The sequence below is a fragment of the Porites lutea genome, chromosome 1 (genome assembly GCF_958299795.1).
Source record: "Porites lutea chromosome 1, jaPorLute2.1, whole genome shotgun sequence".
In the NCBI taxonomy this organism is placed as follows: domain Eukaryota; kingdom Metazoa; phylum Cnidaria; class Anthozoa; order Scleractinia; family Poritidae; genus Porites; species Porites lutea.
This window is the reverse complement of record NC_133201.1, coordinates 40,917,921-40,940,286: the sequence shown is the minus strand read 5'-3', so window position 1 is coordinate 40,940,286 and position 22,366 is coordinate 40,917,921. Positions and strand designations below refer to the sequence as shown.

The 22,366-nt window shown below is 38.0% G+C and overlaps 1 protein-coding gene across 1 annotated transcript in view; it reads right to left on the bottom strand.

The window, feature by feature from the left end:
• Positions 1–22,366, bottom strand: part of LOC140929817 (sterile alpha motif domain-containing protein 9-like) — a 35,105-nt gene extending 12,739 nt beyond the window's left edge. The window contains exons 1-8 of the mRNA XM_073379517.1: positions 22,226–22,366; positions 21,982–22,079; positions 13,381–13,433; positions 7,378–7,434; positions 4,776–5,096; positions 4,351–4,559; positions 1,456–1,609; positions 584–674 (exon numbers count right to left, since the gene is read on the bottom strand). Of these exons, the coding sequence (XP_073235618.1) occupies positions 584–674; positions 1,456–1,609; positions 4,351–4,559; positions 4,776–5,096; positions 7,378–7,434; positions 13,381–13,433; positions 21,982–22,063 (967 nt within the window). The 5' untranslated portion in view covers positions 22,064–22,079; positions 22,226–22,366. The remainder of the gene's footprint in view (positions 1–583; positions 675–1,455; positions 1,610–4,350; positions 4,560–4,775; positions 5,097–7,377; positions 7,435–13,380; positions 13,434–21,981; positions 22,080–22,225) is intronic.

The following is a 22,366-nucleotide window of genomic DNA, read 5'->3' as shown; positions in this document are numbered from 1 at the left end:
CGCGCGCAGTTTATGCAAACGTCATCAAAAGTTCATGGGTGCTTTCCATTGTGTCAGATGTATCAACATGCGATCCTCTTAAATTAGATAGAAAGCCGACGACAAGAAACAGGACTATGAACCACAACTTCATCCACTACCACAGGATTTCTTACAACAACGCTACATGCACATACGGGGAATCAGTGACGTAATAACATGTCACGTAACATGTCACATCAAACCAGCTGGTCTTTAAAGACTAATCAAGGCAAAACACACATCCAAATGAAATTTTCAACCGGACTGAGACATTTCAGTTTTTCTTCAACCAATATTCTAACTACTCTCTGTGAAGTGGGACTGAAAACGATAACTTCTGAAAATCGAGCAGAAAGTTTGGGTTGGACCACCTCTGAGATAGACCACTACTGGAATGTTAAGGCTTATTGCTTTAAAGAAAGTGACATTTAAAATTGTAGTCGGAGAGCATTTTTAAAATTCAGAAGTTTTGAAGTTACAAAGGATTAAACCTGAATAAGAGATGAGTACCAGTAGTCGTTCCTTGCCACCTGAAACATTTTTAATTATATGTCGTTCTCACCTCCACCTTTAAGGGATCCAACAGACAGAGTTAAGGTCAAACAGTCATCAATGTTATTAAGGAGAGGTCTCAGGAGAAACGTGTCACACAACTGTGGAAAAAACATATCACAAGTTGCAGTAACAGACTACAATCCACAGTGCCTGCCATACTCGGTGAAGGCTGTTGCAGTGTCCCGGCAACAATTTTCTATCATGTTCTCTTGTACAGGTGTCACTGGCAAAGTTAATACAACAGACTAAAAAAATAAGTGGCTTTAGTTGTTTGTAACAGGCTTATAGGCTGAACATAATTATAGTGAAGTCATGGAGAACTTACCTCTTAAAAGATGCATGAAGACTTATATTAGCCTGTGTGGCAGGCGCAAACAGAAGAGGAGGAGGGAGAAAAGCGCAAAAGGGAAGCCGCTCTCCCCAATTCCCCTCCTTTTTTTCTTCCCCCAATCCTCTACCCATTTTGACGCCAACTACGCAGGCTAACTTATAAGTTTGCAGCTTCCATCGACATGTCAACAATTCTAAATGGATTTTTGCACAATAAGCTCTTGTGGACAGCCAATAACGCATATGCTGGACTACATGTACAAATCTAACGAGACGTGGAAAAATCCATACATTTTAAGAATGTTTTTAAGGTTTTGAGAAAGTCTTTTGGTTGCAGTTAATAGAGCAATTCTGATAACATTAAAATATTATATTAAAATTCATACTTGGCTGCGAGGCTTGGGGGAATAAAACAAAAGAAAGCATCTTGAGGCTCAGTAATGAATAACACATTTCTTTTGTTCTCCTCCCCCAAGCCTCGGAGCCAAGTATGAATTTTAATATATTGAAATGGTCTATTACATTTCTTTCTAACACAATCACCAGTACCATTTTATCGTCACAGTAAACTCTCTGATCTTTTATTGGTAGTCCATGCCGCTCCATTATCACATTTTTCACATCAGCAACTGATGGCAGGCCAGTAAACTGCAAGCACAGTGGTCCAAGGTAGTCATGGTCAACAATAACTTGCAAGGGTGAGCTGCATAAACCAACAAAATTAGCCTGATTTCAACGTTTTTTTCATAAGCCAAGACCTAACTTCTACTGAGAACAATATGCCACATGAGTAAATAATACACTCAAAACCCAAAGGTAAGAAATTACATTTTTTGAAGTCTGGCAAAAACGGTTCTTGTATTTTTGGTAGTTATTGGCAATTAACTTAATTAGGTTCTTCATTTCATCGAAGGAGGTACATGTATAGTCATCGACTAACAGAAAACCTTGGGTTTGGACGTTAAATACAATGTTTTTGTTCACAACTGCATGTATGATAAGCGTAACTAAACTGATTACAGATGTTTTTACTGTAACACAGCAGGCCACTAGAATGAAAAGTTCACATCCAGATCATTAATTGTTTGTACAACGTGCTGTTCACCGCATCAATAACTGACTAGAACATGTACATACACATATGCCTACGAAGAAGATGCGGGTTAGGGCTCAGGATGTTCCATACATGACTAAAGAATGGAAAGGTGCCATAAGAGCTAAGAGGAGGGCAGCAAAAAAGTATCTTAAGGAACAAACCAGTGAGAACTGGGAAGCTAGGCGGATAAGCAGAAACGAGGCCACCCGACTCCGGAGAAAGGCAATAAGGACATATTGGAAAAAGCAAGCCACTAAGCTTAAGTGCAAGCCGAGTGAGTTCTAAAAGACATTTATGCCCTTTCTGACTGATAAGCACAAGGTCAACACCAATAAGCTCAGCCTAAGTATTAATGGGACCATCTGTAGAGACCAATGTGCGGTTTCTAATCACTTGTGTGAATATTTTGGTACTGTGGCTGATGGGATTGGAGACACCAGTGCAGTTGATGACAAAGTTCTCGCCACCCACCCTAGTGTCCAGAATATTACGCAGAAGATGACAGGATATGAAGGCTTCCAGTTTCAGAATCTTCAGAGTTTTGAAGTTGAAAAGGCGCTGCAAAACGTCAATGTAAGGAAGAGTACAGGCTGGGACGGCATCCCTCCCATGGCGCTCAAGCTTGGAGCTACTGAGCTAACAAATCCATTGACGTCACTATTTAATTCATGTATAACCCTCAGAGAGTGGCCCTTGGGATGGAAAAGGGGTGAATGGACACCCGTTTTTAAGAAGGAGGATCCCCATGAAAAGGGAAACTACAGACCCATAACTGTACAAGTTACTGTAAACAAACTCTTTGAACAATTACTCAGCAAGCAACTCAGTTATGGTTTTAATAAGAAACTGTGCGACAAACTAACAGCTTACAGGAAAAACAATAGCTGTGAGACAGTTCTCTTATCTTTGACTGAGAATTGGAAATTCGCTCTGGATGAGCATAACGTTGTGGGTGTTCTCTCCACGGACATGAGCAAAGCCTTCGATTCACTTTACCATCCACTTACACTTGCAAAACTTAAAGCTTATGGTGTTGAGGAAAGAAGTCTGCGATTGATGGGCTCCTACTTCACAGACCGTTATAACAGGGTCAAGCTAGGATCTGTAGTGAGCGAGTGGCAGAGGGTGGCCAGAGGATGCCCACAGGGTTCTGCATTTGGACCTCTCATCTGGAACATCTTCCAAAACGATTTCACTTATACTGTTGATGCGAAAATGAACATGTATGCAGATGACCACCAGTTTTATGTCGTTCGCAGCACCCTCTCTGATGTGCATGATGATCTTGCTGTTTGCGCTGAGTCAGCATCTTCATGGTACAGTGCTAATTTACTAAAGGGAAATTTGGACAAGTAACAGACAATGGCACTTGGTTGCGGAAGGAAGTCTATGGACAGTATTATGATTGACAATCATGAAGTCAGATCCACTGAATGTCTCAAGCTATTAGGTGTCTGTATTGATAACAATCTTCGTTTTGATGAACACATAAGTATCTCTAAGAAGAGCGCCCAGCGGGTAAGCGTTCTCATGAGGCTCAGGAACCTTATACCCACACAAACTAAGTTACAGTTATATGAGGCAGCTGTTCTCCCGTATTTAACCTACTGTCATCTTATATGGCATTTTTGCCGTGCTAGTGATTCTAGACGACTAGAGCGTATCCAGGAAAGAGCACTTAGGGCTATATATTGTGATAAACATTCGTCCTATGGTCAATTACTATCTATGGCCGGGCTATCTACTCTACACAACCGGCGACTACAGGACATAGCTATTCTCATGTATAAAGTTAAAAACAACATGTGCCCCACATACATTAGCACACTCTTTGAACAGCCTGCAATTAAGTATGAACCGCGCAATCATGACTTCACTATACCCAGATTCAACAAAGTCTCCTTTGGAAAGCACTCGCTCAGGTATATGGGCCCAAAGGTATGGAGTTCTGTTCCTAGTAACGTGAAAAAAGCTTCCACGTTGTCCTCCTTCAAATATAACATCAGAAAAGTGGATCTTAGCATGCTATTAGATGACAATAACTGCTCTAACTGCTCTCTTTGCACTTCTTAATCTTTTATTTCTTATTTTTTATAAGATAATGGATACATTTGTACATATTGTCTATAGTTCTCTCGATTTTCTCACTTGCTTATACTGTACATAGTTTTTCTTATTTATTTTAGTGTCCCCACTTAGTGGTTATACACCGCTATTTTGACACTTTAATAAAGGTATCATCATCATCATCACATGTATTGTGACCTTGTGATAAAAAGAAGCACAAAATATCATTATGTACTAAACAAAATTAACAAGCTGGAAAAAAAACACTAGTTTTGGCTCACCTGATCATACTTGAAGACTTTTGCTCCTGTTCTGCTGGAATCTTTTCTTTTGCTTTGTCCAATTCATGGTCTTTTTCATGCGCTGATGAATTAACAGCTTCTTCTGGTGGTCCATTAGAGTCATCCGTGTTAGCAATGGTGGAGTCCTTGGTAGGATTTACATTTCCAAATTGAAAAGTCTCACTTTTATGAAACTCCACTTTGGATGCCTGAAGAGGAGATAAATATTACCAACAAATATTACCAGTTTTCAGTGCAGTTTTCATTTTTAGTTCAGTCAAACTTCATTATAGGGAACACTAATAGGCAACCATGGACAGTATCTCTTGTGTCTGTCAATGTGAGTCTGTATTAAGCAAGTTGAATTTAAAGAAACTGCAATGGCTTTAACCAGGGATAAAGAACACTGCAATAATGACACCAACCTTCTTTTTCCTTTTTTTGTGCTTTGACCTCTTTCTAGAGGAAGTTGTGCCAACATCACCAAGCCACACAAATGAATCATCTCCCTTTCTCTTCCTTCTTCTCTTTGGCTTGGAGAGTGAGAGCATGCTGTAGTCAGGACTAAACTGAATGACATGTTCTGGAGGTTTATACTTCAGTGGTTTGGGTTCCACTTTAAGCATAGATGGTGCATGTTCTGTCTTCTTGGGTTTACAATTCTGGACGGTCCTGAATGGCTTTCTAACATAAGGGCGTGTCTGGACATGGTAAACTTGTCCAACACCATCACAGTACAGTAATGTCTAAAAACAACAAATTCAATAATGACTGAACAAATAATAAATACACGTGGCTGTAAATTTCCAGTAATTGGTGGAATCCAACAAAGTGAATAAAGGTTCTTTTTTATTAATGTCACTCAAACTCTCATCACTCCTCCAAGGGGGTGCAGTGCGTCTGAGAGGCTTAGAAAATTTCAAGCCACCTCCTCCTCAAATTCATCCTAGCTTTTAAGAAAGGCCCCCCACAGATTCTACATAACGTGAAAGTGAGACCACACTCAATCTCTAGGGAAACTACGAATATTCTAGCTAAAAATTGCACCAGAGTTTATCTACAGTTGTATTTTTGATTATAAGGTTGGTGTTTACTATTTAAGGTTGTCACATTCATTTTCAATTCCTGCTTGTTACTGCTTTAACCTACTTTGATTCATGAAAGTTATTAAAATGACTCCACAGGTAATGCTCTCTTATCTAATCTATATCTAATCTCCCTTATCTTATCTAAGCCTTCAATTGACATACAATTCAGTCAATCTCTATTCCCATTTATGGAAATTTACATTTATGTCCAGTTCCCCCTGGGGCAACCACAAGACTTGGTTTGGTTGCCCATGGGATATTTTGGTTGTCAGAGGCAACTTGTTAGCCCAGCTTAGTCCAAGAAAGTAATATATAGATTTAGCCAGGGCTAAAAGCGAAGCTCTCGATAATATTTATAGTTCGTTGAAACAAAATATAAAATCGTGTAATGCTAAGTGGCGAAGGCATGCAACGCCGGAAAACGGTGAAAAACAACAATAGGTCTAATTAGCAAAAGCAACTTTGTACGTGCAGCACACTTTTTTTTGTACATTTCTTTGCCGTTGTTTTGCACAACTACAACGTAAAACTTCCAAAAACTTCTTAGTTACACGTTTTATGGAGGAAATGTCGTACGTGTTCTCGTTCACTTTTTTTCACTGCCGCTCATTTTCACCTTGCATTGGTGACCGCTAGCATTTCTCATTATGTCACCGCCGCTACAAAACTTTCATGTTGTTCTTCCAACAAAAATATGTCTCCTTTGTTTTTTATCTCTCGCTCTAAATCCCTGTCGCCCTTTTTCTCGTTGGGCTTCGCTGGCCTGCCGCCCACTTTCTCTTTTTCTGTCTTTCTCTTGCTCTATATTCCAAATTTGTGGACATGACAATTTATCTAAGCTTAATACTTTAGACAACACGGATACAGAAACAATTTCCGCTTTCCGTTTTCGTCTTTATTGACTCTTTAGTTGTCTCTGCTTTACAAGACGCCGGTGGCTATGCGATTTCCCGCCAAAATAACCTTGAGTTGCATTTGGGTTACCATACCTGTTGATTGAGTTCACATCTTTCCGGTTGTTTTGTTTTTGTTTTTTTTGCAAAAAAATAAATGTTATTGTAAAAAACAAATCGACCACAATTTTCCATGGTCTACACTCTTGTAGACCATAGAATTGACGCCATAAATTGTTCAAAACTTTGCAGTGAAACCACTCGCCTGCGGCTCGTGGTTCCACTTGAGTTTTGAACATTTTATGACATCATTTCTATGGTCTATTAGAGTGTAGACCATAGAAAATTGTGGTCGATTTGTTAATTCTGCAGCAAGTTCAAATTTTTGTAAAAGCCTCAGGAGTAACAGAGCAAAAGAAGTAACAGATGATGATGTCGTTGATCAGTAAAGCTCGGATGTTTATATCCTTGAAAACGGAGCAGTTTAAGGCCTCATTTGAACATTTTAGTAAGAGCTGAATTAACAGCTGAACCTTTACTAATCCCACTTGTCTACAGCTGCATTCTTATCTAAAGAGGCTCCACTCAATCAGCGCGCGAGGATTCGCTCAATTATTGTAAAATACGCAATTAGTAGGCGGGGAATTAACCAGCTTGGAGGTTATTTTGGTTCTATTTTCCTTGTGTTTTCTATAAAGTATCTATAAGAATCATTTTTGTAGTAGCTGAGGGAAATACATGTACAAGGCCCCCTTCCCTAATGACAGCCCTGGTAACTTTCTTTTTAGAAATGCTGGGTGTAGTTCATAAAAGTAATATAATGCAGATCTATTAACAAGAAATGTCAAACAAAACAGCTAAAAAAGGAAGGGGAAATAAAGGCAAAAATAATGGCCACTACAGGGTTCTAAATGTAGACTGTCAGTCCAGCATCACTACGAACAACTCCCAACTCCCAAATATCATATATTCACAACTTGAGGGCACATCATAAAATATTTAATATCCCTGGTAGAAATTCAGTTTTTTTTTTCACAAGTACTTACATTTCCCAACAAGCATTTCACTGCCACAGGGCTAGAAAGAGTCACAAAAGCAAAACTCTGGAAGACAAAACAAAAATTAAAACTCTAACAAAAAAAAAGCAATCACAAGTCAATTGTGCTTCCTGTCAAATTTAACTAACGGTAAATAGGAAATAAAACAATTCTAACCACCTAAAAAAGTTAAATAATATTCAAGGTACAATACATGGTACCTCTGTCAAAAGGGAAGTAAATGTAAATGCGTGGGGGAGTTATTCCTGTAAGGACTTTGGAAAGAACCAATACCATAAACTCCATAACAACTCTCTTATTGAAGCAGAGCTTGGGTGCTTATCCATTGACAGTGTTCTCCTTAACAGGCAGTAACCAGTAAAATTTACCGCCTGAAGCAACACTTCTTGCCGCATGCAACCGCTTGAAGGTTTACCAAAATTAAATATTTTTTTTAAAAAAAAATATTCAGGTTGTGACCCAATCCGATCGTCACAAGAAAATGAACGAATATGTGGAAAAGTACAGCTACTTAAGTACAAAACGTAAAGCCCAAAAATAATGCACACGCAAGAACTTTTTTTTGCGTCCGCAAGCTTGCAACCTCGTGTGGCTTTTTGCGGGGTGCTTGCGCTTGAATCCAGCAAGACGCAAGAACTTCTTTTACAGTTATAAACTTAACCACAAGGAGTTCTTTGCGGTGGGATTTTCGAACCGCAGCGCAACAACTTCTTTCAGTGCAGTAAAATCTATCAATCTATACATACCAGCCGAAACGGTGCAGAGAAGTATTCAAAACTAAGGTGCATATTTTTGCAGAGTAAAACCACGGGAGTTTTTTTCTTCCAGTGTTCTCCTTTTTAGGTTGGTAACCGGTAAAATTTACCGCTTGAAGCAACACTTCTTACTGCCTGCAACCGCTTAAAGTGGTACTAAAATTAAATAAGATGTTTCAAAACATAAGCAAGCTGTGATCCAAGCCGATCCTCACATGTACGCAGACGATACCACCGTTTATGTCTCGGCTTCGACTTATCATCTGGTGGCTTCCAAGTTAAATGAAGTCCTAGCAAGGCTATATACATGGTGTTGTGAGAACTGTCTTACTCCCCATCTGTAGGATTACATCTTTGATTCACGTGACTTAATAACTGACTACCAATGTAACATGAACATCTAAGAATGAAATTACAGTGAATTACATCTGAGAGTGAACGCGTCTGTTGTCTTCCTTCGTCTTACCCGATCATTACACCATCCTACCAAGATGGAGTATATGCTGCTCAGTGGGCCAAAACAAGCTACTGATGGGAGATGGGAGATGGGAGATAATGTTATCAAGGAGATAACGATGCTCTTAGATGGGATCATCATGTATCGGAACTAGCGAAGTCGTTTACGCAGAAGTTGAACTTACTGAAATCATTGTACTTCCTGCTTAGACAGGCGAGAACTGATTTCTATTTTAAGGTTATTTTGCCCTCTGTTACGTATGGTATGTTAGTTTGGGACTCCTGTGGTCAAGTACTTTTCTCAAAACCTAGAATCTACACGTCAGAGCGGCAAAAGTAATATTTAACATAGATTGATGTACGCCAGGCAAGGAGCTTCTTGCCACAGCGAAATGGAATACCTTAGAGATTATGTATGAGAACCGATTATTAATTTTAGCGCATCAGGCTTATTATCATCTTTTACCATGTCCTATGAATTGTCTTTTTGAAACGTATGTAAGTAGCTACGATCTCAGGAGGAAAATGACCTTTAATTACCCAGGCCTAAGACCGATATGGTCACGAAATCATGCTCATACAAATCAATTATTCGGTGGAATGCTCTAGAAAACCAAAAGAGATCAATTCATGACATTGACGCTATAAAAAGTCACTCGTGTATTTTTAAGCCACATATATTATAATGATGTATTATGTGTAGAATTTTTATTGTTGTAAATACGTAGAATTCTTTTATTAGTCTTATCGTGATTAGTTGGGAAGTTTAATTTTATTGTTATGCATACGACCACATCAGCTTTGCTGATTTTGGTACAGTGAGACAGGCCATCGCGTGATACATAGAGGTTTAACTCACAATTTTTAATCAATTCTCGTGTTTCATGTGCCTTTACAAAAAAATCAAGAAGTGCTACACACTAAATCTACTTACTATTAAAAAAATATCATTTTTTCATATGTTTAATGCAAGCCAATAATTAAACCAACTCGTGACGGGAATCCCTTCTATTTTCTCATACTAAAATATCACATCTCGGTGAGCATTCGGAATTCAGCCAAGCGTGGTCATTGCACGCGTGCTGAACAAGAATGCTGTATAGTGACAGACTAGAAACAATAGACAACTCCCAAAGCACAAACTCAGCCAAAACGCTAAAAGTCTTCAATGTTTACCCAAGTTTGGGCTTATAGAAGATAATGTCACAGTTTTTCAATGACCATGAAATTCAGAGTCCGGGTAGTTAGTTAATCAATTGTGGCCCTGAAAAAATTTGAAGGAAAAAAAACTTTTTAAGAAAATGCTTTTTTCGTGAGAAGGACTCTTAAATGTTGACAAACGTCAACAAATAGCCAAAACTATAATTTCTATATGTTTGCTTTGCTCGAAATCGCGCGCATTTACAAGGCCCTAAAGCGTTTTGCTGACGTGCAAGGACCCGTCTGTTATAACGATCCCCAAAATAAAGGGATGAATCTCATAGTTTATTAGATATAATCGTGTAAAGTTTGCTTATCATTTTCGCATAAATTATGACCTAAATTTGGAAACCGCTGAATTTCTCGAATTGGGTCTTTGCGATTTTGGTGAAAGTCTGTTAAGCGCAAGGCACTAATGCGCACTATGTGTAGCCGAGAGATTTTTACGAAAAAATGCCGGCAACAGCATATTTTCGACTCAGACCTCAAAGGGGCGTGGCATTATAACCACGTGACATTTACTCCGATCGCCAAAAATTTTATGTTATATTGTAGATTGATCTATATGTTATCCATTCTATATGTTAGACTTACGATAAAAGTAAAGGTGGGGATACCAGAGAGCTTCAAAGTAGGATAGTACCCCCAAAAAAACTGGGTCGAGTCACCTTAAATTAGCAAAACAACAACTTTAATTTGCACATGCATCACGCTTCTTTGACCGTGGCCGTTTTTGCCCGACTACGGCATGAAATGTCTCATGTTTCATAGGGAAAGTGAACAGCAGACCACAATTTTCTTTCCTTTCTTTTTTTTTTTAACTTAAAACTAGTTCTTTAGAATTCATTTCCAGGGAAATCGCCATCATTCAAAAAATTGAACAAGGTGGAATAAAGGTGATGAGGTTGTCCATACATCCTCACATGCTGGTGTAGTGCAAAATATTACCTGCAGTAGACTTTGGCGAGCTTTAATTAAGGGCCTGTTTACATGGAGTGGGGGACCCCGGTCTAGTGGGGTAGGTTTCTTTTGTTTTGTGTCCCCCAGAGCGTGAAAACAAAAGAAACCAACCCCACTAGACCGGGGTCCCCCACTCCATGTAAACAGGCCCTAATTCTTGAGTAGGAACCATTATTTGGAAAAAAGTTTGTTTATAAATTTCTTTTCGCCAACTTCATTACTATGTTATGCAAATTGATAAAATGTAAAATTCAATATCAATATCAATATCATTTTTCCTTGCTAATATCATGGGTGACGAATTACTCTATAATTTTGGCGCGAAATTTCAGTGTTAATTGTAATTTCATATGTGAAATTAAAAAAATTGCCATGGCAACCTTCTGTACGTCTCAGTGTCAAGATGGCGACGAAGTTTTAACTTGGAATGCTGTGAATGAAGATGTCAGGGCACAAAAAGACGCTTTACAAAACCTGAACACACAAAAGAGCACATCAAGAAGGATTCTAACAGGTATTTTGTCAAAAAAATTTTAAAAATTCTGAACTATAAGCTAAATTTAAGGTCAAAACTCATTTGAGAGAGTGGAGTTCTCGATTGATACGATCCACGATAAACATGTCAAAAATTCACGATTGCTAAGGTAATTCGTCACCCATGATATTAATAGGAAATCAAATGGTATACTCGTGAAATTATGGAATAATTTCACGTGCGTTATGTCCAAATCCTAATAATTTCCTGAGCCTTGAGATTTGGACATAACGCACGTGAAATTATTCCCTAATTTCACTTGTCACCATTTGACTACACATACTAATTAGCTGAACAAAATTGCTTTCAAAGATGGGAATAAGCAAGAGTGCACTTCGACTGAAATTGTAATTTTATCTTGTGCTTTTTTAAAAGCTAAAATGATATAAAGTATATAGTTTAGTATAAATGACAAATAAAAATCAGCGACAAGTTTAGCCGGAGTGATTGTTTGCCAGCAAAATACGGATTTGAAACAACCCAGATTACCTTGTGGTCTTGGGTTGAAGATTTTCTGCTTTTCTTCCGACAACGATTTTTGAAACTTTTGAAAGGCTAAAAAAAAGGCTAAGAAAGGCTAAAAAAATTCAGGCTTGTACGGGATTCGAACCCTTGACCTCTGTGATACTGGTGCAGTGCTCAATTAAGTGCTGCACCTCTATTGCAGAGGTCAATGGTTTGAATCCCCTACAAGCCTGAATTTTTTTTAGCCTTTCTTTTCGCAACTGCAAATTGCGTATTGCCGGTTTACATGTGATGTCACGGCAGCCATGTTGGTGGTCAAGAACAAAAGCATTTCTCTCCTCTCGGAACTAAACTCTGTTTTCACGTAGATTCTTCCAGAAAAATTTGTGTTGTTTTGACCCCCAACATGGCCACTTTGTCACGTGGTCGCAAACCAAGAATGAGAGATTGAATTAGTATCAACGCTACAAAATGATGTAACAAAAAGGCAACAAACACTACAAACTTCTTTCAGGTTAACACTTATAAAGAACTTCATGCGACTTCTTGAGGCTTAATTACAACAGCGGTAACAGTGTTCAAAGAAAGTCGTGCCCGATAGCCCAGGACTAGTGGATTTTGGTATCAGGCTAGTGATTTTTGTTTTTAAAGTGCTGTTTTTTGGGAAATTCAAATTACAGAAGGATTGTAATCAATCCGGTTAATCAAAAAGGGTTTTGGGGCTAGTTGAAATGACTTGTGGGCTAGTGCATGCTAGCTATAGCTTGCCCGAATGGCAGCCTGTAAAACTGACTTTCTTTGCAGCCTGGGTAATTTTCTAGCTTCTTATGGTGAAGATGTTTGACTTCTTGTGTTTCAAAGTTCTTGCGGGTAAACCGCAAAGGGTCCGCAAAAATATGGCACTTTCGCTTCTTGCGGTGGCTAGCGTGTTCTTGAGGCGCAGCAACTTACGCCACTTTTTACGTGTGCATTATTTTTGGACTGTACTGTATATACAGCTTTCCTTTTCAGGGACACACATTTTCAAAAGAGAACATTAAAGACATAGTAAAATTATTGGAATCAAACGCTTTAAATTGTTGTCTAAAGATAACAATGGCCAATTTGCGTAAAATAGGTCTTAAAATATGGGAATACTTAGCTCTTAAACTTCCCAGTGAGGGCGGGTCCATGTCCCTCACTCCTACATCCCAGCCCCTCCCCCCCAGAAAAGTATATATTTTTTGCCTTAACGTCCATGAATGGTCCCTAGCTTACCTGCTGAGCTAAAATTTAGGGAGAACACTGCATTGAGGTCACATAATTTGGATTTTGGATTATATTTAGATCATGGGCTCAAGTTTTTGTCACAGAGGTGAATGTTTCAAGCATTTCTAAAACAGCCCTACTTTTATGCTTGTGTGTATTATGTGTATTTGCACCTAATATAACATTGGGACTCATGCACTCACCCACTGCCTTTTTGATCAGTTTGAAAGGACTGAAAAAAGTACTGCAAGTCAAACTGAGAGAGTGTGGTAATGATTTAAATTATTGTGTGAACAGAAAAGAACCCTTTTTAGTCGACATTCAACGCATTTTTATATCTTAAATATCTTATTTTTAAACGGAAAAATTTACCTTTTTAAAAGGAATGCTAACTTTGGTTACCACGCCAGGAAGATCACACACAGCTAGAAAGTGAAACAAATAATGACATTATACTTTCATATACCAGTAAATTTTACCTTACTCCACTCTTGAATATACATGGCAGAATTTATCTGACCATCCCATTTAAATATTTTATTTTAGTATACATGTAATTGTTTAGGTAGTTAAAGAGATGTGTACGACTTTTCCAGTTCACTTGCGTGTCTTTCAAAAAGCTCAAATTGTATTTGCCCTAACGGCTCATGCAGTTTTGATACTCTTTGAAAAACACACACGCAAATAAATTCCACATTGAACTCGAAGTTGTATGATGACGTATACAAATTTGTACACTGAACTCTGAATCTTAGCAAAAAGATTTCTACCACTGAACCACATCTGTAAAAGGTTTAAAGTTCACCTGTTGTCGCTGAGCCAACCTTAAGTTTGTGGTCTAAGGTAAATTATGCATGCTGGTGTCATAATGTTTATTCATTTTTTTAAACACAACACATGTAGATAAGAAGTGGCTACACAAACGAATGTGACTGCTAATAGTTTTGCAAGCAATTTAGGTGCATGTTCTATAAGCTGTTGCTTTCAGCGACAATAATAAACAATTGATGTTGTTTTGATATTGTTCGCTCTTGTTAAACTAATCAAATTACGAAGATGTCTAAACCTGAGTGAGAACATCTGAGTACGATCGCAAGCTATAACCAGTTACAAAAGTACTTGAGACACTCTACCTTATTGGCTTAAGTGTTACGTTAATGGCCTGCCCATGATCTTGTGCTTGTGATTCCCCTGCCTCCCCTTATCAAAGTTGCTAGCAATTGACCACTCCAGAAAATACCATAACATACCATAATGCTCTTTGTTTGCCACCCCAAAATATTCTATAAGCATCGTCTTCAATTTCTCTTGGGAGCTAAAATGGCTCAAGAGAGACTGAAAACAATGCTTATGCAAAATTTTGGGGTGACAAACAAAGAGCATTATGGTATGTTATGCTATTTTCTGGAGTGGTCAATACAAGACCATGCTCAAACCTTGGAGGAACAACTTTGAATGAAGGGGAGGAGGGAGGAGGGCAGGCGTGTGACTAGTAGCAATTTGCAGTAAGAAAGGCCAGTTTTCCATCGGAGTGTCTCTGAGCCAACATTTTTGTAACTGGTTGTAGCAAGAGAGTGATTGGCCGGTGAGTAACACACTTGCCTCTTATAGCATAAACTCTTTGGATCCTGCTTAACTCTTTCTTAGCTACATCCCTGGTCTTTGTGACCGAGTTTGGCATTTTATGGGCTGATACACTTGCTTAAATTATGCTCAAAGGTGGAATTTTCCAGAAAACCAAGTTGTATTTGCTTAACCTATTCACCTTTTCAAGCTAGTCAAGCCATTTTTTAATCACTTTCTGCCCAAAAATAAACAAAACTGCCCAAACTGTGTTCCGTTGCTAAATGACAGCTTCCAAAGTTTGGGCATGTGCAGAAGGCAAAATTTGGGCAAAGAGTGTCAAATGAAAAACAGGAGTTACATAGCCTGAATTTCTGACATTAATTTAAGTCACTTACTCCCTCAGTAACATCTGAATCAACCGGCCATTAACGCCATCCAGTGACATCACTATACTCCTTTGCTTTAATTCATGCAAAAAGTAAAACAAGATTTTTAACTGGCAAACAAAGAAATATCATCCAGAAATGTCTACATAGTACAGAATTCAGGTTTACTTTTTAGTCGAGCTTGCTTTAGCAGAGCAAGACTTTCGTTTGTCTTCCCCAAATGGTCGGCCATGGTCCCAGGCATTCCTAACAGAGACGGTGGAAACTGCAGATAAGAATCTTGACGACTTTCATTGTATGCAAATGAGTCTTGTGAGGAGTATGCGATTTATTTTCGGCAACAATTGAAATGATGTGCCATGTTCTGTTGTTCCCGTATGTTTGGTAAAGCATAACCTTTAAAGCTGAAGGGACTGTGTTCGATACCTGGTATCTTCCATTCTTTGTTTTATAAAGCATTGTTATGACAGGGAGGAATTTGATACTGATCATTCTTAGGAATATTTTAATATGCTCCGTTATTTTAGTTTGCGTCGTGAGGATTGGCCGGTTCTGGGACTATTGTAATTCCTGTCAAAGATTGAGCACACAATTGTCGTAGCGAAATTACCATATTACCATAATAAAGATGAAATGTTTTGAATTTATGCAAATTTGTGACATTTTAATTGAATGTTAATACATAGTAAAAACAGTTTGTTTTCATGGTTAGCATTTTCCTACATTTTGTCAGACTTTCAACATTTAATACTACAAACAACTAAAAAAAATAGTCATTACTTAAGTAGTAGAACTCAATCAACACATAAAACAATTAATTACAAACGAACAGAAATAACAAAGAAATTAATCTGGCCAAACTCAGTTCAAGAATTTGACAATGTGTAGAAGTTTTAACTCCGCCTGTGGCAGCCAAACCAACCTTCATGCTACAGTGCTCTGCAATTTAGTAGTCACTATACAACGTGACTGCCTTGAAGAACGATTTTGTTTTGCAAGCATGTGACTTTTTATGGACATTTAATCTGTTGTCACTTGTCACAATGTTTCGTTACATACGTTTTCCACAGATAACACACAGCAAACATGTTGGCAAAATAGAAAACGAACGTGTTGAAAAAAAAGGTACCCTGAGTGATACAAACTATGAAATAATTTAAATTTTCTCTGTCCATGTAGCACGCGGCATTAAATGTTTATGCTTCGGACCATAGGTACCCGTCATTGCCCTTTTCTTCACACAGACTATTCATTGCCAGTATAAGCTCACGTCCTCCCAGGGAACAATTTTCTCTCTTTTATAACGATGTTACTTTTAGCGATTTTCGTTTATTTATACACGACTCAATCATTGTCGAATACGAGATAAAAAGTAAATATCCTGAAGAATACTTGACCATCAATAAAGAAGGAAGTGAAAAACTTCTAGTAAAGAAATCTTGTTTTGTGTTCCAAGCAGTTAGGGCGTAATCTTGTTTTGATTGTAATTCATGTGTAATGTTCAAACTGTCAACTCATACATGTAGTACTCTGAATGAATCTGTTAATTGTAATTCAATAATCAAACTCGACACACAGGACACTTCAAAACGACAACAGTTTGCTTTAACTGAAAAGAAGCTATTTCGTCCTTAAATATAACCCATTCGCCCCTGAGCCACCCATGCGGATCCACATCCTTTCTACCACTCGTGACATCACCAGTTTTAACGGTTTAACTTGTGCAGAGTGAAGAGATCTTTCAAACCGTACCAGAATGAACACAATTCAGTTAAGGACACCGAAGAAAACTTAAACAAAAAACCATGTAACATTGGCCTGAAAATTTCCATGAAAATCTTGTTCCACTATAACCTTTCCTTTCATCTAATCCTAAGATCATGAAAGCTTTCCTACAAACATTTCCCGTCAAAATGAAGCCTACTATAATGCCCAGCAAGAGAAAAAAAATGAGGCAACAAAAGCGAAAAAAGAGGGGAGAGGAGAGAAAGCAAAAAGTAAACCCATAAACTATCTCAAACTTTTGCTTTCTGCACATGCTTTAACTTCACACGCTAATATTTTGCATCTGGATCAGAAGCCCGCGAAGTGTACGACCTGCACATGGCTGTGCAGTAAGTTTTAGCACTTAATAGCAGGACAGTGACCAGAAAACCGCTCGACTAGCTTCAAAACGTGCTAATTTCAGCAATTAGTCTCCAGGGGTGAATGGGGTTAACAAAGGAGAAAGAAAACAAGAAAGAAAAGGTAACAGCGTCATTACACTTGACGGTGGAAATGACAGGAAGACCGAATTATAAATCTCACAAAAAATCGATCAGTGATGCTTAACATATAACAAAATCACTGCTGAAACGACAAAGTGGCCCTAATAAATGAAAACCTACCGACTCTGCAACAATAATAATAATGATAAACATTTTTATTACATAGACACGAGTGTTTTACTCGAAAAAATACCACTCGTAAAATTCATAAAAACTGCATCTGGGACCCGAGTGGTTTATTTTCCATAATCTCACACATGAGTTTATCGGTGATGTAATGTCGGTCATTTCCCTCTATTATTTTATCAATGTCTTTTTGTCTATATGATAAAAAGAACATTACATGGCGGCTTGAAGATATGAATTTTATTTTCTCATGGCAAAAACAATATTTTACTCACTTGCTGTGTTCGTTTGTAAACATTCATATCTTCACGCCAACGTGTAATATCCTCTATATATGGCGCCTTTCTCCTAGTGATCCAAAGTGCTTTACAATCAGGACTAATAGTAAAACCTAATAAATATTACAATGACTTCTTTGTCAAAAAAAAAAAAAAGAAGAAAAGAATTAATGTTTTGATTTTTGATTTGAAAGCGCTCAGCTCACAACGTGTGCATAAACTGACTGGCATGGAATTCCATATCTTAGGCGCCGCGTGTGAAAAAGCTCTGAAACCATAGGTTTTAAGGTTATATTTAGATTGCACTGGGAGTCCTAGTAGTTATCTGCAGAACGCAGAGTTATTGTTGGTCTAAAAGGAGCTAACAGTTCTAATCCATATAAGGCAGTGCTACATCATTAAGTGATTAAAATGGGAAGTAAAAGTTTAAAATCAATTCTTTCTGGAATAAGCAACCAATGAAGAGAACTTAAGATGGGTGAAGTATGTTCATGTTTCCTAGTACCAGTCAAAAGATGTGCGGCAGAATTTTGCTTAAGCGGAAGTTTGTTAATACGATCCTGTCGAAGCTCAGATAAGAGAGAGTTACAGTTATAGTCCATGCAGTTTTGACACAATAAATGTATGTATTAAAATCTTGCAGTAAGTAAATGATATATAATTACTTCCTAATTCTAGTGATATTTCGCTGATGGAAGAAGGCTGATTTGTAGACTGCTTTCACTTGTTTGTCCATTGAGGGAAATTCATCGAACCAGATCCCTATGTTCTTTGCGGCATGTGAAGCATGCATCAGGTTACGACCAACTGTAATAGACTCCAGTGGAGGACAAGGACGATGACAAGCATTGAGCACAAGGAGTTCAGTCTTGCCACTGTTCAGCATCAACTTGCATTGTTTGATGTCATCCAGTTGGTAATATTGCTGATGCATGATTGAATATGAGACAGTTAGTGCATCCAGGTTCTTCAATAGCCTTTGGGTTAAACGGAAGCTATATCTGCGTGTCGTCAGCATAGAAGTGAAAGTTTAAGCCATGTTATCTTATTATGTCGACTGCAAGGGGAGCGGTGTACATAGAGTATAAGATACGAACTAGCACTGAACCTTGGGGGACACCGCAGAGAAGCTTTCGACTGGTGGAGTGCTCATTTGCCACTTTGACAAATTGGGTGTGGTCTGTCAAGTAGGACGTTAACCAAGATAAGGCCTTTCCAGTGATTCTGAAACAATGTTCAAGTCTACCAAGTAGTATGTCATGATCTACCGTGTCGAAAGCAGCAGAAAGATCCAATAACACGAGTATGACACAACTATTGTAGTCAATGACTTTTCATTCGTAGTTCAATTTAACAAGTTATAGTTTAGAAGACAACGGCAATTTTGTTGATTATGATATTAAAGATTGTCAAAACTTTTTAACTCCACGCAAGCATGCAATCTGCTAGTCATCTTAAAATTTCTCATAATTATACATAATTAAGTAAATGTTTGGACTATCAATCAATCAAAATCACTTCCCAGTTTTCAGGTAGTGATGTCACTGGACGGCATTAATGGCCTGTCAATTCAGACGTTATTGAGGGAATAAGGGACTCAAATGTCTGAAATTTAGGCTAGCGAGATACAAAGCTGCACTTTTGAAACATAAGAAAAAAATAGCACCGTGTGCCAACCAACGTTAAAAGAAGAATACTGAGATCTGTGTTGCATAACTTGGCTCTAACCCTTCCATGGAAAGAACTTAAAAACAATACAAGGAATTTCAAAAGTATTAAAAGATCGCTACAATTTAACACGGACTTATTAGTGTTCTTCTGAAAAACTTTGGGAAGACAATGTAATACCCTGCAAGCAGAGGCTACGTTTTTGAAATGCATATGCTGAAAAAAAAACTTTATCTCAAGCCTTAAGGTGAATACTCAAGGTGACCCTATAACACAATGGTGGAATGGCGGAATATCGCCCCAAATCCTAAAAGATGGAATGGTGAAAAATCACCCCAAATCCTAAAAGATGGAATATATATGTAAAAAAAATAAAAATCTGGGAAAAATAAATGGCTTTGTAACAGGTTAAACTGCAAGCTAACAAGCCAGTGAGGAACGTGACATTGTATGCACCATCGCGCGCCAAGTCTTTAAGATGTCATGGGCACAGTGAATACAACTATTTTGATTTCCTGGGGGCAAATGTCATAGGGGGAATGGTCCATTACATGTAGTCAGAAGTAAAGAATATCCTAGAAGACTTGATCAATGGTAATGGGCCTTGAGATACGTCTTTCACGAGTGTACTATTTTTACACAGCTTTTTCTGTGCACACTTGGGGAATTTGCTCACTCAGATTAGAATGGCGAATACAACTAAGTGACCACTAAGCATGCGTCTACGATGCGAGGTGGAAGAGTTCCAGCCCAATAAAGGGAATAGTCATGTTCACATTGTATCAGGGGCATTGTAGAGCAACAAAGTTGTTTGTTTTAATTTCACCACGGCCACTCAAGGCCATTATTTCTCCTCGGCGTGCGGTGACTGCAGTAAAGTGATATGTTGCATCATTTGCTCATGTGCAAATTGGCCATTCTGAGCAAGCAAATTCCCTTTATAGTGTGCGCAGAAAAAGATGTCTAAAAGTAGCCCACTCGCAAAAGACAGCATGCACCCTATGCCAAGTTCAAGACTTAGAAAATTGTGTACTTCTTTCTATTATCCATGTTCTGATGTGGTGTACTTGTAATATGATAAGGCATTAAGATCTGCCAGTTCAAAACTCATAAGCGAAAGCGCGAGTTTCTTCGAACAAATCCGCCACTGTTCATTTAACATTCACAATACTGTGTCGAAAAAAAAAGTGATGGTTTGATGGACAATTGCATTCAAGGCCGCATTGTAAAATACCGTAAAATTCCGAAAATAAGCCCCTCCATGTATAAGCCCCTCCAAAAATAAGCCCCCCAAACTCGTAACGCAAAAAAGCCTCCGTTAAATCGCCCCTCCAAATGTAAGCCCCCCGGGGGCTTGTACTTGGATATTGCCCTCAAATACAAAGTAAAACAAAGCAAAAACAGTAAATTTACTTCCAACTACAAGGCTAGCCCAATCGATTTTGAAACGCAAATTTCCCTCTGTAGATAAGCCCCTCCCACTATAAGACCCTCCAAAATAAGCCTCTCAAAAAGGGCCTTTGAAAAATATAAGCCCTGGGGCTTATTTTCCGAATTTTACGGTAGCAATAACCTTCAATCTGAAGTATATCATCACACACTGTATTGAGTGGACAGTGCGGGAAATTGTGTTATTTTTGACATTTTAAAAAAACAAGATGATAGAAAACAATTTATTCTATTTTATTGTTTTCAAGCTAATAAGAATGCTTCTGATACTGACAATTTCTTTTGATATTTATAGTTCAGGTGCCTGTTTTAAAATATTATTGATATCTGTTCATGTTAATTTGGTATGATTTTCATTATTGATTAATATCCTAGCATGAGGCAAGACTCTGTGATTTCAGAAGCTGAACCATGACCCATATTTGTTATATAATGCTTAGTAATGAACAGATTGCGGGGAATTAATTAATTGCCTCTAAAACTCATGATAGCAATCATAAAAGTGGTGAAATGGTCACATTTATTTGAACTTAAACTAAAAAGAAAAAAATTAAAATGAAGTAATTAAAATGAAAATTAAGTAGAGGGGTCCAAGCTCTGCTGTTGTCTCTTGTATTGTCATTAATTCTTACTGAAGAGTTTTGGGTATATGACTGTCTATCAAATGTTGGAGGTAATTATGTTTCAATTCTTTTAAATAGAAGAATTTTTCCATTCAAATGGGCATCAAATCAACAAAATTACTCTGAAAAGTTCATATCTCGTCATTTTCAAACCCTAAGAATTTTTTAAGGTCAGTCCTTGTTTTTTTGGGGGGGAGGGGTTGACCGCAAGTGGCGACCACCCTTCAAACAATATATTTTTGGGTGAAACACTGTTTTCCGCCTCCTGCGATTTTTCAGCGATTTTCCAGTTACTACACCATCTATACTATTCTATATTTTTATTTCTATGTTGTTTGTCATTTATAATTTACTTTTTCAATATCAAGGTTGACATTCCGTATTTTAAGATTTGGGGCGACATTCCGCCATTCCGAGCTATAAGGTCGCCCAATACACATTGGCCTTTATAAGCTTATTACATTTGGTTGATAAATAACTTTGAGTTACAGTATCTGTTATGGTTAGCAGCCCTGAAGAAGGTGAGTAACTTAAAGGGCTCATTTATAGCAGCTTTTGGATAAGGCAGAAATAATCTGTCAAAAAATATTTTTATAAGCATAAACTTTACCTTCAAGAAAATCCTTCAACGAATGTTCTTCGCAGTCCAAAGGCAAACCATGGACAAAAATCTTTAAGTTGTCACCAAGCATTTTTCGCAGCAGAGGCCTTGGAATGGAAAAAGAGTACACAAAGTAGAGCAAAACTATGTTCATTTGAGTTTACCATAAATTTTGAGCTTACATATCATGACATATTGCACCACGATTACACGGAAAGAAAACTCGCTTACATACTGACGTGCATATGATTACCTGAATCAAGAAATCTGTCCTTAAGGAAAGGTTAGTTAACAACAGCTGTTCAAGAGTAGAAGAGATTAACACCAAACAGCTGAAAGAAAACGTCCTCAGGAATACATTTCTGACAGACACGAGGGCATGAGAGAGAAGACA